This window comes from Salmo salar, chromosome 05 (genome assembly GCF_965601325.2).
Source record: "Salmo salar chromosome 05, fSalSal1, whole genome shotgun sequence".
NCBI classification, from domain to species: Eukaryota; Metazoa; Chordata; class Actinopteri; order Salmoniformes; family Salmonidae; genus Salmo; species Salmo salar.
In genome coordinates, this window is record NC_138295.1 from 39,977,112 (window position 1) to 39,994,326 (window position 17,215).

Genomic DNA, 17,215 nt, shown 5'->3' on the forward strand with positions numbered 1-17,215 from the left:
GATTGTGAGGAAGAGCTTTGTACACATCTATGTGTGTGGAGTTAAGGTGGTTTAGAGTTTTTTCCCCTTTAGTTGCACATTTAACATGCTGATAGAAATTTGGTAACACTGAATAAAGTTTCCCTGCATTAAAGTCATTGGCCACTAGGAGCGCAGCCTCTGGATGAGCGTTTTTCCTGTTTGCTTATGGCGGAATACAGCTCATTGACTGTGGTCTTAGTGCCAGCATCGGTCTGTGGTGGTATGTAGACAGCTACGAAACATACAGATGAAAACTCTCTAGGTACAGTAGTAAGTGTGGTATACAGCTTATCATCAGATACTTTGGGTATCTCAGAGGCCAGATTCTCCCTCTGTGTTTTGGCTCCAACAATAAGTGCCTCAGTCTTATTTTGATTGAGTAGGAGGAAGTTGTGAGCCATCCAAGTATTTTAATCACTAATACAGTCTAATAATTTATCCGTGGAGCTAAAATCCTCTGGTGACACAGAAATGTAAAGATGTGTATCGGCTTCGTAGCAATAAAAATAAATCCTGTGCTTTCTGATAACACTGATAAATGCATCATACTGGGCTTGACTCTGTCATCTGGGCTGTGGGAGGAGATTAGGGTGACATACCATATGTAGAAAAATATAGACTTGAATGATTAAGTGTATTCATTCCCTCCCTTTCTTCCTCTCCTCTCTCCTCCTGCTCCCATCTCTCTCTTCTTCCCTCTCTCCCTCTTTCGCTTTCCCCCACTCCTACTCTCTCTACCCTCTCTCCCTCCCTCTCTGATCCAGAATGGTCGCTCCAGTCCCCGTCCCTCAGACCAGGGGCAGGGTGATGGAGGTGGTGGTAGTGTGCAGGGAGGTTACTGCTGTGTCTACCTGCCTGACGGCAGTGCCTCCCTCGCACCTACACGGCCCGGCCTCCCCCTAAGGGAAATGCTTTCAGGCCTCTGTGAGAAGAGAGGTTTCCCCCTCAAAGACATCCTCATCTACCTCCACAGCAAGGACAGGGTGAGCCCAGGCCCGCACCCTCAGCTCAAGTCTCACTTTATCACCCCTTTTCAGGGACTGAGCTCTGGGGCGAGAGTTTTTTGTTATTGAAGTTCTATTCTATTCTATTCTATAGTGACGGTATCTATTGTTTGTGTATATGCTCTCCCTACAGCAGCCACTATCTCTGGAGCAGGACTGTTCAGTACTGAGGGACCAGCAGGTCTCCCTGGAGCTGAGGGTGACGTTTGCGTAAGTCAGTGCCTCTTCCTGTCTCACTCACCATCAATGTATTTGTGGGTTTATGTGTTAGTGTGTGTGTGTGTGTGTGATGAATAAGTAAGATGGTGCTCTGCTTCTAGCTCCTAAGCAACTTTGCAGTATTTCTATAGCCCAGAAAATGTTTTGTGTTATTACATACAGCCGGAAATAACTTTAGGATATCAGAGAGTTGGTAGCATTCTGACAAGAAATACAACTTTCCCGAATTGGGGTCCTTTGTTTGTACAAGGCAATTGAACTTATCCCAGAGGCTGCTCCAAGACGCCCCTTGTGGAGTGGAAGTATTCGGAGTGAACTTCAAGTCTGACTCAGGAGGTGTGCACACCATCCACCTCTCCTGAGTATATTACTCGCTAATATTTTGTCCTTGGACAATAAAATAGATGAGCTCAGGGCGAGGATCTCCTTCCAGAGAGACATCAGGGACTGTAACATACTCTGTTTCATGGAATCATGGCTCTCTCAGGATATACTGTCCCCATCCATAAAGCCAGATGGGTTCTCAGTACAGCGTGCAGACAGGATTAATAAAGAACTCTCCGGGAAGAAAAAATGTGGTGTATGTTTCATGAACCTATTAAGGATCTGCCCCTTTTGTTCAATTTTCACTTAAATGACATACCCAAATCTAACTGCCTGTAGCTCAGGACCTGAAGCAAGGAGATGCATATTCTTGATACCATTTGAAAGGAAGAACTTTAAAGTTTGTGGAAATGCTAAATTAATGTAGGAGAATATAACACATTAGATCTGGTAAAAGACAATACAAAGAAAAAAACATGCGTTTTTTTGTATTTTTTGTACCATCATCTTTGAAATGCAAGAGGAAGGCCATAATGTATTATTCCAGCCAAGGCACAATTTAGATTTTGGTCACTAGTTGGCAGCACTGTATGTGCAAAGTTTTAGACTGATCCAACTAACCATTAGATTTCTGTTCAAAATGTTGTATCAAGACTGCCCAAATGTGCCTAATTGGTTTATTAATACATTTTCATAACTGTGCACTCTCCTCAAACAATAGCATGGTATTCTTTCACTGTAATAGCTACTGTAAATTGGACAATGCAGTTAGATTAACAAGAATTTAAGCTTTCTGCCAATATCTGATATGTCTATGTCCTGGGAAATGTTCTTGTTACTTACAACCTCATGCTAATCACATTAACCTACGTTAGCTCAACCATCCCGCGGGGGACACACCGATCCTGTAGAGGGCTAGGGGGCAGTATTCGGAAGTTCGGATGACTGACATGCACTAAGTAAACTGCCTGTTACTCAGGCCCAGAAGCTAGGATATGCATGTAATTGGTAGTATTGGATAGAAAACACTCTGAAGTTTCTAAAACGGTTAAAATAATGTCTGTGAGCACAACAGAACTGATATGGCAGGCGAAAACCCGAGTAGAATCCATCCAGAATGTTTTTTGTTGTTGAGGTCACCACCCATTGAAAATGCTTGTCTATGGGAAATTCAAAGGAAATCCACCCAGATTGCAGTTCATATGGCTTCCACTAGATGTCAACAGTCTTTAGAAAGGGTTTCAGGCTTGTTTTTTGAAAAATGAGCTAGAATTTGTAGTTTCATTTGGACTGTAGTCTTATGGCGCGCGTGGATGAGGGCGCGCACTTCGTTATTTATCTCCGGTATTGAACATACTATTCTCCGTCTTAAATTGTATTGTTTATTTACATATTAGTGAACGACTAGAACGGGTGGATTACTGAATCAAACGCGCCAACTAAACTGACTTTTTTGGGATATAAAGAAGGACTTTATCGAACAAAACGACCATTTGTTGTGTAGCTGGGACCATTGGGATTGCAAACAGAGGAAGATCTTCAAAGGTAAGTGATTTATTTTATCGCTATTTCTGACTTTTGTGACACCTCTGCTGGTTTGGAAAATGTTTTTAATGATTTTGTATGCGTGGCGCTGTCCTCAGATCATCGCTTGGTATGCTTTTGCCGTAAAGCCTTTTTGAAATCTGACAAAGCGGCTGGATTAACAAGAAGTTAAGCTATTAAACGATGTATGACACTTGTATTTTCATGAATGTTTAATATTATAATTTTTGTATTTTGAATTTCGCGCTCTGCAATTTCACCGGATGTTGGCGAGGTGGGTCACTAGCGCCCCACCTAACCCAAAAAGGGCTTTAGCCCCACCCGTCTCTTTAATGGTTGTTCTTAGCGCTCTGTCCTAACAACAATGATCAAGCACCCAAGCACCCAGGCTAATGTTGGCTAGCTTGCTAGCTTCTTTCAGACACAAATGAGAGGACTGCTCACTGACCATTTTACTCGCCCTAGCAGAGCTGGTTAGACTGTTTTTATGTTATCCAGAGCGTTGGTGACTGCAACTGGGCTTCTAGTAACAGTTGATGCTTTTTTGCCAACCTTTACTGACATATTCAATGGGTGTTGAGCATTCATAAATTCATCAGTTATTCTGCTCTCTGGCACACTCAGACGAGCGGATAGCCAGAGCAAATTTACCAGCTATGTCTATCCACTGTTGTCACAGTGACATTCTATTGAAATGGTTACTTGCATAATGGAGTCTTCTGTTAAGACATGTAGCTAGCTAGCTAGCTAGCTAGGTAAACAATTAACCAAAATCCCAACTCATGACGTTACTACCCTGCATGAATCTGCAGGTAGCTAACCAACCAGGTTCAATGTTAGCTTGCTAACATTAGGCTATAACTAGCAAAGCAAGTGTCTCTGAGATACAAATAATACGATCATACACGTAACGTTAGCTAGCGAGCCAGCCAGCTAATGTTAGCTAACTATCTAACAGTACACTTTAACTCGAAATGAAAACAACTTCCTGTCAAAATTAGAAACGTGTAATATCTGAAAATGTAGCTAGCTAGACTATCTTACCTGTGCTCTGAAATCGGAGCATATAGCCAGAGCTAATTTACCAGCTATGTCTATCAACAGTCGTCACAGTAACATTCTATTGAAATGGTTAATAGTCCATAGTGGAGTCTTTTGTTAAGACATGTATCTAGCTAGCTTGCTAAACAATGAACCACAATCACAACTCATGCTGTTACTACCCTGCATGAATCTGCAGGGAGCTAACCAACCAGATTCAATGTTAGCTAGCTAACATTAGGCTATAACTAGTAAAGCAAATGGCTCTGAGATACGAATAATAAGACCATACATGTAACATTAGCTAGTGAGCCAGCAAACTAACATTAGCTAGCTAGCTAGCTAGCCAGCTAACATTAGCTAGCTAACAGTAGACTTTACTTGAAATGAAAATGACTTTCTGCCAAAATTCGAAAGCGTAATATCTGAAAATGTAGCTAGATAGACTATCTTACCCGTATACCCGTATACATCATGGATGGACACCTCTCCCTGTCACGGATGCCATGGTTGCCCTTAGTTTTAAGATGTAATCCAGAGACGTGTTTTCTCCATCACCTTAGCTATCATACTCTAATTCCACTGATATCAAAACTCGGTCCTCCAGAAAGTGGAGAGCAACACTTATGCAGTTCTACTACGGGATACATTTTTTTAAATGCAGCGTTAGACAGGATTACCTACACATACTGACCAGCTCAAATAGACAGAAGCATGCTTTATGGCAGACCAATTCAAACTCATTTCTCGGCATGTCCTGCCCACTCATTATCTCAGCCAATCATGGCTAGCGGGAAGGTTGCTAACTTTTTCTGTGGCAAAACAAACTGGGCTCCTAATTTAACAATTTTATTCAAATTTACAGATTGCATAAAAGTTTGTTATTAAGGCACATGCAACTTCACATGTTCCACAAGGGATTTCTGACAAAAAATGCATTTTGATTTAAAGCAGAATTACTTTCCCATTGTTCCTCAAATGCAGTGTATGATATACAATTTTGTAGCTCTGTGTCTCTGCTTTTATCCAATGAAAAAACACAATTTAAATGTCTTTATGCGTTTGAGCCAATCAGTTGTGTTGTGACAAGGTAGGGGTGGTATACAGAAGATTTGGCAAAAGACAAAGTCCATATTATGGCAAGAACAGCTCAAATAAGCAAAGAGAAACACAGTCCATCATTACTTTAAGACAAGAAGGTCAGTCAATGCCTCCACAATCAACCGACCTCAATCCAATTGAGATGAGTTGGAGCGCAGAGTGAAGGAAAGCAGCCAACAAGTGCTCAGCATATGTGGGAACTCCTTCAAGACTGTTGGAAAAGCATTCCAGGTGAAGCTGGTTGAGAAAATGCCAAGTGTGCAAAGCTGTCATCAAGGCAAAGGTTGGCTACTTTGAAGAATCTCAAATCTAAAATATGTTTTGATTTGTTTAACACTTTTTTGGTTACTACATGATTCCATATGTGATATTTCATAGTTTTGATGTCTTCACTATTATTCTACAATGTAGAAAATAGTAAAAATAAAGAAAAACCCTAGAATGAGTAGGTGTGTCCAAACTTTTGAATGGTACCGTAAATCTTTTTATACTCTGGATTCCAACATTGCTCATCCTAATAGTTATCGTAACGGTTGTCGGCGGGAATGGAGGACCAAAACGCAGCAGGAATGTGGATGCTCATCTTGTATTTATTTTAAAGCAAGAGAACACCAAAATAACAAAATGAAGAACTCACGAACAACAAAACAGTCTTGTCAGGCACACTCAGCAAAACAAGAAACAATCTCCCACAAACACTTAACCAAACACATACCCATATATAGGACTCTCAATCAGAGGCAACTAGAAAACACCTGCCTCCAATTGAGAGTCCAACCCCAATAAACTAGACAAAGAAATACAAAAGACTAGAGACCACATAGAAATACAAACCTAGAACATAACCCCAAAAACCCGGAAATAATAAATCAAACACCCTACTACATAAAACACCACCCCAAACCACATAAACAAAATACCCTCTGCCACGTCCTGACCAAACTACAATAACAAATAACCCTTATACTGGTCAGGACGTGACAGTTATGTATTTGTTAATTCCATTATTTTTATTTTAGATCTGTGTGCATTGTTGTGAATTGTTAGATATTACTGCCTGCTGGAGCTAGGAACACAAGCATTTTGCTACATCTGCAATAACTTCTGCTAAATGTATGTATGCCACCAATAACATTTTATTTGATTTGTGTACTGTTTCTGAATATGTATTGTATATTGCTGTGTGTGTGTGTTTCAGGTTGGAGGTGGTTTTCACTGGTAAGACATTCAACATCATGGTGAAGTCCAGTAAGACTCTGCTGGATGCCCTTTCTATGGTACTACAGAAACACCAACTCAGAACACACGAGGCCATGGTCACCATGGTGAGGACTGTGTGTGTGTGTGCGTGTGTGTGTGTTATAGAATGTCTTGAGTGAATATGTATTGGTATTTGGTATTTTATTAGGATCCCCATTGGCTGTTGCTAAAAGCAGCAGCTACTCTTCCTGGGGTCCACACAAAACATGAAACATAATACAGAATGACATAATACAGAACATCAATAGACAAGAACAGCTCAAGGACAGAACTACATACATTTAAAAAAAAGGCACACTTAGCCTACAATAGGCACACGTAGCATACACACAAACTATCTAGGTCAAATAGGGGAGAGGCGTTGTGGCGCGAGGTGTTGCTTTATCTGTTTTTTTAAACCAAGTTGGCTGTTTATTTGAGCAATATGAGATGGAAGGAAGTTCCATGCAATAAGGGCTCTATATAATACTGTATGCTTTCTTGAATTTGTTCTGGATTTGGGGTCTGTGAAAAGACCCCTGGTGGCATGTCTGGTGGGATAAGTGTGTGTGTCAGATCTGTGTGTAAGTTGACAATGCAAACAATTTGGGATTTTCAACACAATGTTTCTTATAAAAACAAGAAGTGATTCAGTCAGTCTCTCCTCAACTCTTAGCCAAGAGAGACTGGCATGCATAGTATTTATATCAGCCCTCTGATTACAATTAAGAGCAAAACGTGCTGCTCTGTTCTGGGCCAGCTGCAGCTTAACTAGGTCTTTCCTTGCAGCACTGGACCACAAGACTGAACAATAATCAAGATTAGACAAAACTAGAGCCTGCAGAACTTGCTTTTTGGAGTGTGGTGTCAAAAAAGCAGAGCATCTCTTTATTACGGCTAGACCTCTCCCCATCTTTACAACCATTGAATCTATATGTTTTGACCATGGCAGTTTACAATCTAAGGTAACGCCAAGTAATGTAGTTTTCTCAACTTGTTCAACAGCCACAACATTCCTTACCAAATTCATCTGAGGTCTAGCACTTAAGGAATGATTTCTACCAAATGCAATGCTCTTAGTTTTAGAGATGTTCAGGACCAGTTTATTACTGAGAAAGTGTGTGTGTGAGAGAAAGTGTCTGTGTGTGATCATATGTCCTGTTTTGCAGAGTGGGAGTGATGTGCCACTGAGCATGAGCACCAATGTGTTCAAACTGGCCAATAAGACGCTACAGCTCTACAAGGTCAAAGGTGAATACATACTGATTAGCCCACACATGTTAACTAGTTCTTTGTCCCATGATGCAAATAATAATGGACAGGATTCAGGGCATTGTAGTGCTGGGGTTGTGTAACCTCACTTGTTTTCCAGTCCATTTAAACTCAGTTATATTATCAGCTATGTACAGTGTTTTATTTCCTTCTCTGTTTTTGTAATGGAGAAGACACTGGCATCAATTCCTTCTCTGGCTCTTTCTATTCCGCCTGCCCGTACACTATTTCTTTTTTCTTTCTTTCTTTCTTTCTTTCTTTCTTTCTTTCTTTCTTTCTTTCTTTCTTTCTTTCTTTCTTTCTTTCTTTCTTTCTTTCTTTCTTTCTTTCTTTCTTTCTTTCTTTCTTTCTTTCTTTCTTTCTTTCTTTCTTTCTTTCTCTCTCTCTCTCTCTCTCTCTCTTTCCTCTCTCTCGCTCTCTCTCTCTCTCTCTCTTAGATGTCTGAGTACATTTGGCTTGTTGAGTGCTGTGTCACTGTGAGTTCACTCACCTCCTCTCTCTACTGCTCTGGGACCAGAACTGCCTTCACTTTGGATATGTGGTCACTCGCTGAGGCCTACTCATTACTCATGAGAAAGAGAGACTAGGAGATACTGAGGAGAAAGGGACTGGGGAAGGGGGGGTTTATTCTAGCTTCTTCTGGAAAAAGCGCCTTTTAAGTGACTGATGTCAGGGTTTTGCCTTATGTCAAACTCCATAACATGTACAGTAGCCTGCCTATAACTGACTATTGTTGTTGTGTTGTCTTTACAGTTAGCAGTGGCTCAACTCCAGTCACACAGGTGAGTCCTGCATAGTGATGGCCAGTTCGCATGGTAAGGAAAAAGTTCTGGCCCTACTCATGTGTCCAGAGCTTAGCATGTGAAGTATTTGTCTGTTCTTCTGAACCATTTCCAGGATCAAGCTACATCTCCAGTAGGCCCAGAGGTCCGTGTGTCCCCTCAGGCAGCCAACCCCAAGCCCAGGGTCAGGAAGAACCAAGAGATGGATGGTACGAGTCAGAACAATTGGGTCATGGCTTATTTACTGCGCCTCTCTAGGACTAAACCCTGCAGACTTCCTAATAGCTGTAACAATAACCTTTTAGTCTCACCTTAGCCCTAATTTGAGACAAACTGTTTATATTTCTCTATTCTTCCTTTCTCCACTTTTCCCATCCCTGTGTCTCTCTGTCAGCGATGATAGAGCTGTTGTCCAGAGCTCAGGCCTGTCGGGTGGATGACCAGAGAGGCCTGCTGACCAAGGAACACCTAGAGCTGCCCCAGTTCCTCTTGAAACCCCCTACCCAGGACCAGGAGACACAACAGGGGGAGGATGGAGAGGTTGCATTGGGACAGGGGGATGGAGCCCCCACAGACATTAAAGAGGAGTCACATAACCAACCCACCACCTCCTCCACTCCCACCCCTGTTGGGGCAGCAGAGTCAGGAGAGTGTGTAACAGACTCATCAGGTTCCAAACACATAGGTTCAAAATAAACAAGTGTCTGAGAGAGAATGTTTTTATAAGTGTCACTTTTACTTTTTGTACCTGGTGTAAGTGTGAGTGTGTGTATAGGACCCATTTTACTGTGTGTGTGTGTGTGTGTGTGTGTGTGTGTGTGTGTGTGTGTGTGTGTGTGTGTGTGTGTGTGTGTGTGTGTGTGTGTGTGTGTGTGTGTGTGTGTGTGTGTGTGTGTGTGTGTGTGTGTGTGTGTGTGTGTGTGTGTGTGAACATGCTGAGGTCAGGTTTGGTCAAGGGATGTTGACACATGTAGCAATTCATCCTGTTTAAAGATTGTTTATCAAAGATTATAAGTTGTGCACAGGAAGTCCACAACTATTAAGAGACCTAGTCAAGCACTTTTGCTTATGATTGTCTGAATAAGGTCAGTGTCCAATGTGTTATCACTGTCTCTGCTACGAAACTGCATTAACTCTATTGTTTGTTTTAATCCTCAATGTCAAAGGTACAATATGTCATGATATGAAGGATCTATTCTAGCTTCCAATTCCTCCCTTGAAGTCTGATTAAAAAAAACACTGTTTTGTTTTTCGATGAAGGAATTACTTTCAAAAGAGTCTTTCATATTTTGGGGTATTTTACTTATCACAATATTTAAGTTGAACTAATAGTACTTTTAGTACATTTTCTCTAGTGTGTGATTTGATATTTAATGAAGGTGTTTGGTATTTTGCATTTTGAGAACTTTTCTCTCTTGTGAAAGTTTGATATTTAATTTAATTGATTCATTGGCATTTAATACTTATGAGCACATTTTTGTTTCTTTGCTGTGTTTGCACTTTGAATGCCAGGTCTCCTGTGACGGCCAATCCTTTTCTCACTGTGTTATCAGAGTGCTACTCAGGGTCAAACTTCAGTATTAACCTATAATGCTCTCATGCATTGTACAGTGCATGAATAAATTATGTGGTATTGATCTAATTTACCTCTGTAGCTGACTGTTTACTCTCTCACTTCCACCGCAGAGTAAGTTCTTGTGGACAGACTACGTAACATAAACGGTAATCGAGCATCTGATGCTGTTACGCAAGATTTTAGTTAATGGTCTCTGAGATTAATAGCAGTGTTGTCATCCGAAATGAACATGTCACTGGGGCTGCGCTCTGATTGACTCTGACCGTCCTTCACCTCCATAAACTTGCTGCTGGAAGGTGCTCCCTCTTTAAAGATGCTTCTCTCGGATGGAGGCAGGTATTGGGGATTGCGTGTCTGTGAATCAGAGATGAAATTATTATGATAGAATCTTTCACTAGACTACTCCGGCAAGCTGACATTAAATTGCGAGGCAGTCTATGGCTGGTAAGCTGCAAACCACCTGCATCATAACACCTTTACACTCTACTGAAATAGTTTTGCAAGTATTTATATACAGTGAAAGGAATGTCAATGCCAAACTACCCAGACTGATTGATTAAATGATGCAGTGGGTAGTCTGGTGTGTGTGTGTGTGTGTGTGTGTAATATAAATAAAGGATCGGTAAACAATAAACTCTGACATTCCTGGTACTAAAGGACTGTCATGCTTCGACTGCACACAAAATGTAGTCCTTTGTTATCAATCATGTATGTTTGCAAAAATGCTTGAAAAACTATTTCAGTAATAAAGTGTTATTTATGGTGTGGTGTGGTGTGGTGTGGTGTGTGTGCGTCCATGCATGCCTGGCACGTCAGTGGAACAATGAATGGGCTGAGAGGGGTGTGCACTGTCAGAGGCAGCAGTACACCAGTGAAATGAGGAGCACTATCTCCCTACCAGCACATTTCCACTGAGTGAGAGAGAGAGAGAGAGAGAGAGAGAGAGAGAATAAGGGAAGGAGAAATAAGGAGAAAGGTGTGTATCCTTTTGTCCCTCGGTTTTGCAATAATCTGTAATTTTCTTTTGATTTCTGCATGTGTTCTGAGGTCTACATGTACCCTCCTCTCTCTTTCTACCTCTCATTTTCATTCTCACTCTGTCCATTTCTCTCTACCTCTCACTCTTTGGGATGAAACGCTTAGCTGTATTTAATGCTGTGAGCTATTGAGGTTCTAGACCAAATTGTCTTATCTCCTCAAACAGACCCACATATATGTAATATCCAGGTAGCGCCATAGAACGAGGCAGGTGAAAAGGTAAGCTTACTGTGTGTGCATGTGAGAGGTTTAGTCATTTGAAAACAATACCAACGGTGGTTAAAATGTGATCCAAATTCAAGCTCTTAAGGTACATTATCCCTGCCTATATGTATGGGGGTAGAATATCACTAAGTTTGCATTGTGTGGCACATTTGTTCTATATCTTCCGAACTCGATCCTTTGTTAATCTGTGCTGAGATACTCATTGTGCCAGCAGGCATTAGGCTATGCATTTGAATGCATGGGTTGTGTAAAACTAGACCCATCCATTAGATAACAAGTGCTTGTAAAATCCTTGGTCAGTGAATCACTATAGGGTCAACACAGCAGCAGGGAGTGTGCTTAGCCAGTGAAGGGCAAAGAGGATATGTTCAGTATGGTAAACCTGAAATGAGCAAGATGGTGGGGAAGCATGATGTAAGGAACTGATTCAGGCTCAGATGAGATGAGATGTGCTTGGCTGAGCTGTGACAATGCCAGGGAGAGTGAGGCAGCACTGGCACCTGTTTCAGGATTAGGAGAGGGTAGAGACAGTGGATATGGCTGAGTGTGGTAAAGCTGATGGCCAGTGATTGTGTACTGTATAGGACACGTCTTTGGAATCGGTGTGTTATTCAGTGTGACGTTGTGTGATTATTCTATTCTTGTCATCTCATGTTCACCTGTATCTTTCTTGGCTTCATCTATTTTGTGTGTACGTATGACAGTGGAGGCTCATCAGAGGAGGAAGGGGAGGACCATCTGCCTTAGTGAAGTTCATTAAAATAGTGAAACACTAAAAAATGTATCCTTTTTGATAAAACTATGCTAGATATGTTCAGATCACCAAATAATTGATTAAAACACATTGTTTTGCAATGAAGGTCTACAGTAGCCTCAACAGCACTCTGTATGGTAGCACCATGTTGTAGGCAGAGGACAGATAGTTTCCGTCATCCTCTGAGTACATAGGTAGTTTCCGTCCTCTGGGTACAGACTTCAATACAAAACCTAGGAGGCTCATGTTTCTCCCCCCCCTTTCATAGACTTACACAGTAATAATGACAATTTCCGGAGGATGTCCTCCAACCTATCAGAGCACTTGCAGCATTAACTGACATGTTGTCCACCCAAACAAAGGATCAGAGAATGAATATAGTACTGAAAGCATACGCTACAGCTAGCTAGCGCATTAAATGTGGTGAGTAGTCCACTGAAAGAGAAAGACAATAGTTGAACAGTTTAGGAAAAAAATATGTATTAAAAAATGAAAGAGGAGAGAGAGAGCGAGAGAGAGATTTTGTTGTATTTTTACTTTTGCTTACTTAGCTAGGGAATGCAGCTAGCTAGTTTAGCCTACTCAAACACCCAGCTCAAACAGAGAGGGATGCTATGTTAGTGTAGTATCTTTGGATGCTTCTTAGATTGATGACACCGGACATGTAAGTACGTTTTAGTATTTAATTGTAACTTAGAATAACATTACCGGAATGTACCAGGCTTAAAATACCTGAGGCTTTTCCGAGCATGGTTATATGGCAGACATTTAACAGGCTACGGAGAGCGGAAAGCAAACCCTGTTTTGAGTCAATACTGCCATCTTGGTAAACATAATACTTAACATAAATATACCAGGTCACTACTGTAGATTCCCCCTTTAAGGCTAATATGCTGCTGCTACTCTCTGTTTATCATATATGCATAGTCACTTTAACTATACATTCATGTACATACTATCTCAATTGGGCCGACCAACCAGCGCTCCCGCACATTGGCTAACCGGGCTATCTGCATTGTGTCCCGCCACCCACCACCCACCCTCTTTTACGCTACTGCTACTCTCTGTTCATCATATATGCATAGTCACGTTAACCATATCTACATGTACATACTACCTCAATCAGCCTGACTAACCGGTGTCTGTATGTAGCCTCGCTACTTTTATAGCCTCGCTACTCTATATAGCCTGTCTTTTTACTGTTGTTTAATTTCTTTACTTACCTATTGTTCACCTAATACCTTTTTTGCACTATTGGTTAGAGCCTGTAAGTAAGCATTTCACTGTAAGGTCTACAGCTGTTGTATTCGGCGCATGTGACAAATAAACTTGGATTTGATTTAATAACCCAACTTAATTCCTTTCTGAGCTAAGCTGCCAACTAAACATTTATGATTTTTTCATAATCACGCCATTTTTTTCTCTTTTTTCGGGACATCTACGAAGATAATCTCCCTTAGGATCTGAAATAGTCTGGCGGACATCTCTCTCTAATAGAGCGTCTCAAAGCAGTGTAGCTGGTGCCACCAGCACTTCACCACCTGATGGTGAAACAAAGTCCTTTTGTGGAGACTTTACAGGTGGTCGTCGCGGACTGGTGGTCTCAGGAATTTGAGCCTTGTTGGTCTCAGGTAGTTTGTCCAACTGCAACTCTGGCGAACATTCCAATGTCCTGTCCTGCTTGTTTAAGCATTGATCCAAGTCCACGGATCAAACTGGAATTCGAGCTCAGATCTGATCCATGTGTCTCCTCAGTCTGTCCAATTCCAATGATCACAGTATATGACACTGATCATGAGCAATCCTCAATTGTAGCTGGAATCCATTTGAGACTAAATCCATAGTTTATTGTGTAGACATCATCTCCAGGTGAGAAAGTTCTGAGTTTGGCTCTGTTGTCATGATTCTGTTTTTGATTCCATTGCTTTTGTTGTATTTTCACTATCAGGTCTGTCTTGATGAGATCCAAGGTTGACTTTAACCTCCTTGATATCAGCATTTCTGCAGGTGACAACCCAGTTGTAGCTTGAGTAGTGATCCTGTAGCTAAACAAGAATATTGACACTTTTGTTTCAATGCCGTCCCCTTGAATCTTCCTCATCCCCTCATCCCCCCCCCATTCTCATGGATGTAATGGCGCGGTAGGGGGTGACGTCCTGTTACTCTAACAATCTGCACACAGGCTAACCTCATTTAACATATCCTGGTCCATCTTTGGCCACCAGATGTATGACCTCGCTAGGCCTTTCATTCTCGACTAGAGGTCGACCGATTATGATTTTTCAACGCCGATACCGATACCGATTAATCAGCCGATTATTGTTATGATTTTTTAAAAATATGTATATATACACACACACACACACACACACACACACAGCTCTGAAGTGACAACGATACTGAAGAGTCTGCTTAGGAGACAAATACTCTCAACTGTTTGAATAATGAAAATAGAGTTTAAGTTACCAGTGATGAATGCTGAAAACAAAAACTGTAATTTCTATATGCAGGAAATCCTATTTTAATAATGGGCATGGTAAGAATTGACTACCAAAGTGCGAGTCATAATTCCCATGACACCTAGCAAAATCTGAAAAGCGGTTCCTTCATTTATTCCATAGGATATTTTTAGATTAACTTAAAATAAGGTCTGTGTTTGGTTTAGGCTTACACCACCTTGCCAATTTTATAACTGTGTAGATATCCATAGGATATAACTCTGATCAATATAAGCGAAGATAAAAAATTTTGTAGAGTAGATTTATGAAAATATGTTGACAAACATTACCTGACAAACGTCAGCCCAGTTCAATTTATTTCCTCCAACCACCCTCTCCCTAGTAAGCTGGGGCCAGTATCTTCCACTACTAAGAGAGGCAGACTTTAATTTTTCCCTTGTTAATCCACTTGAACATCAGCAACTCCAATCACAGTGATTTCCTCCCCTGTGTACGTTTTGAGTTTAATGGGGGTGTCTCTCAGTTTAGGCACTTAACCTTTTTTCCACTTCTCATTTAATTGGGACCTGTTCATCAATGTGATGCTACATCATGTGTCTATGTCTGTGTTTGGTTTAGGCTTACTCCACCTTGCCAATTTTATAACTGTGTAGATATCCATAGGATATAACTCTGATCAATATAAGCGAAGATAATTTTTTTTGTAGAGTGGATTTATGAAAATATGTTGACAAACGTTACCTAGTGAGATTTACACAGGTATCACAACGCCGAGGCGGTTTAAGCACAAAACACAGACCTTATTTGAAGTAGATCAAGACATTCTCTATGGAAGACATGAACGGTAAAATAACGAAGGAACCCCTTTCAAGTTCAGCCGCAAGTTATTACAGGAATTATGACGTGTCGACTATTTCTCTCTAAACCATATACCTTTGACTATTACGAGCCTGCTGCTGCCTACCACCGCTCAGTCAGACTGCTCTATCAAATATCAAATCATAGACTTAACTATAATATAATAAACCTTAGGTCATTAATATGGTCAAATCCGGAAACTATCATCTCGAAAACATTATTCTTTCAGTGACATACGGAACTGTTCCGTATTTTATCTAATGGGTGGCATCCATAAGTCTAAATATTCCTGTTACATCGCACAACCTACAATGTTATTTAATAGTTCTGTAAAATTCTGGCAAATTAGTTCGCAACGAGCCAGATTCTGTATACCCTGATTCTGCGTGCAACGAACGCAAGAGAACTGACACAATTTCACCTGGTTAATATTGCCTGCTAACCTGGATTTATTTTATCTAAATATGCAGGTTTAAAAATATATACTTCTGTGTATTGATTTTAAGAAAGGCATTGATGTTTATGGTTAGGTACAGTCGTGCAACGATTGTGCTTTTTTTTGCAAATGCGCTTTTGTTAAATCATCCCCGTTTGGCGAAGTCTGCTGTCTTTGTTAGGAAGAAAAAGTCTTCACAGTTCGCAACAAGCCAGGCGGCCCAAACTGCTGCATATACCCTGACTCTGTTTGCAAGAGAAGTGACACATTTTCCCTAGTTAAAAGAAATTCATGTTAGCAGGCAATATTAACTAAATATGCAGGTTTAAAAATATATACTTGTGTATTGATTTTAAGAAAGACATTGATGTTTATGGTTAGGTACACGTCGGAGCAAAGACAGTCCTTTTTCGCGAATGCGCACCACATCGATTATATGCAAAGCAGGACAGGCTAGATAAACTAGTAATATTATCAACCATGTGTAGTTCACTAGTGTTTATGATTGATTGATTGATTGTTTTTTTTATAACATACGTTTAATGCTAGCTAGCAACTTACCTTGGCAACGTAAAGCAGGTGGTGAGAGCGTTGGGCTAGTTAACGTAAGGTTGCATCCCCAAGCTGACAAGGTAAAAATCTGTCGTTCTGCCCCTGAACAAGGCAGTTAACCCACCGTTCCTAGGCCGTCAATGAAAATAAGAATGTGTTCTTTAACTGACTTGCCTAGTTAAATAAAGGTTAAAAAATATATATATAATAATTGGCAAATCGGTGGCCAAAAATACCGATTAACGATTGTTATAAAAACTTGAAATCGGCCCTAATTAATCGGCCATTCCGATTAATCGGTCGACCTCTATTCTCGACGTACCTGAATGCGACTGGTGAAATAACTTCAGTAGTATACCCCGCCCTTGTGTTGGGATAACTACTCTTGAACCCCACAGAATGTACCCATCTCGAACACTCAAGGCCAAGCAGCGAGTGTAGTAAGCCATCCTTCAAGGATAAATTCATGCACTTGTGATAGCGTCACATCCTTTGTCTGATTTGTGCTGTGTTCACCGGTGCATCATCCAACATATCGATCATCAAGACTTGGTCATTTTCTCCTTCCTGAGCGATGATTTCTGGAACGGGCAGCCTACTCAGTGCATCAGCATTCCTATGGTATCTACCTGGCTTGTAGATTATTCTGTACTCGTAGGCCCTGAGTCACACAGACCAATGTTGAACTCTTGGAGAGACCGTTTGTGGTACTGGCTTTTGTTCATGGAACAGAGAGATCAGAGGCTTATGGTCGGTCACAATAGTGAAT

The 17,215-nt window shown here is 40.9% G+C and overlaps 1 protein-coding gene across 1 annotated transcript in view; it reads left to right on the forward strand.

The window, feature by feature from the left end:
- Positions 1–10,194, forward strand: part of LOC106604837 (regulator of G protein signaling 14) — a 29,060-nt gene extending 18,866 nt beyond the window's left edge. The window contains 8 exon segments of the mRNA XM_082975213.1: positions 786–1,004; positions 1,159–1,235; positions 6,454–6,580; positions 7,664–7,745; positions 8,520–8,548; positions 8,664–8,757; positions 8,943–9,091; positions 9,094–10,194. Of these exon segments, the coding sequence (XP_082831339.1) occupies positions 786–1,004; positions 1,159–1,235; positions 6,454–6,580; positions 7,664–7,745; positions 8,520–8,548; positions 8,664–8,757; positions 8,943–9,091; positions 9,094–9,129 (813 nt within the window). The 3' untranslated portion in view covers positions 9,130–10,194.
- The last annotated feature ends 7,021 nt before the right edge of the window (positions 10,195–17,215 follow it).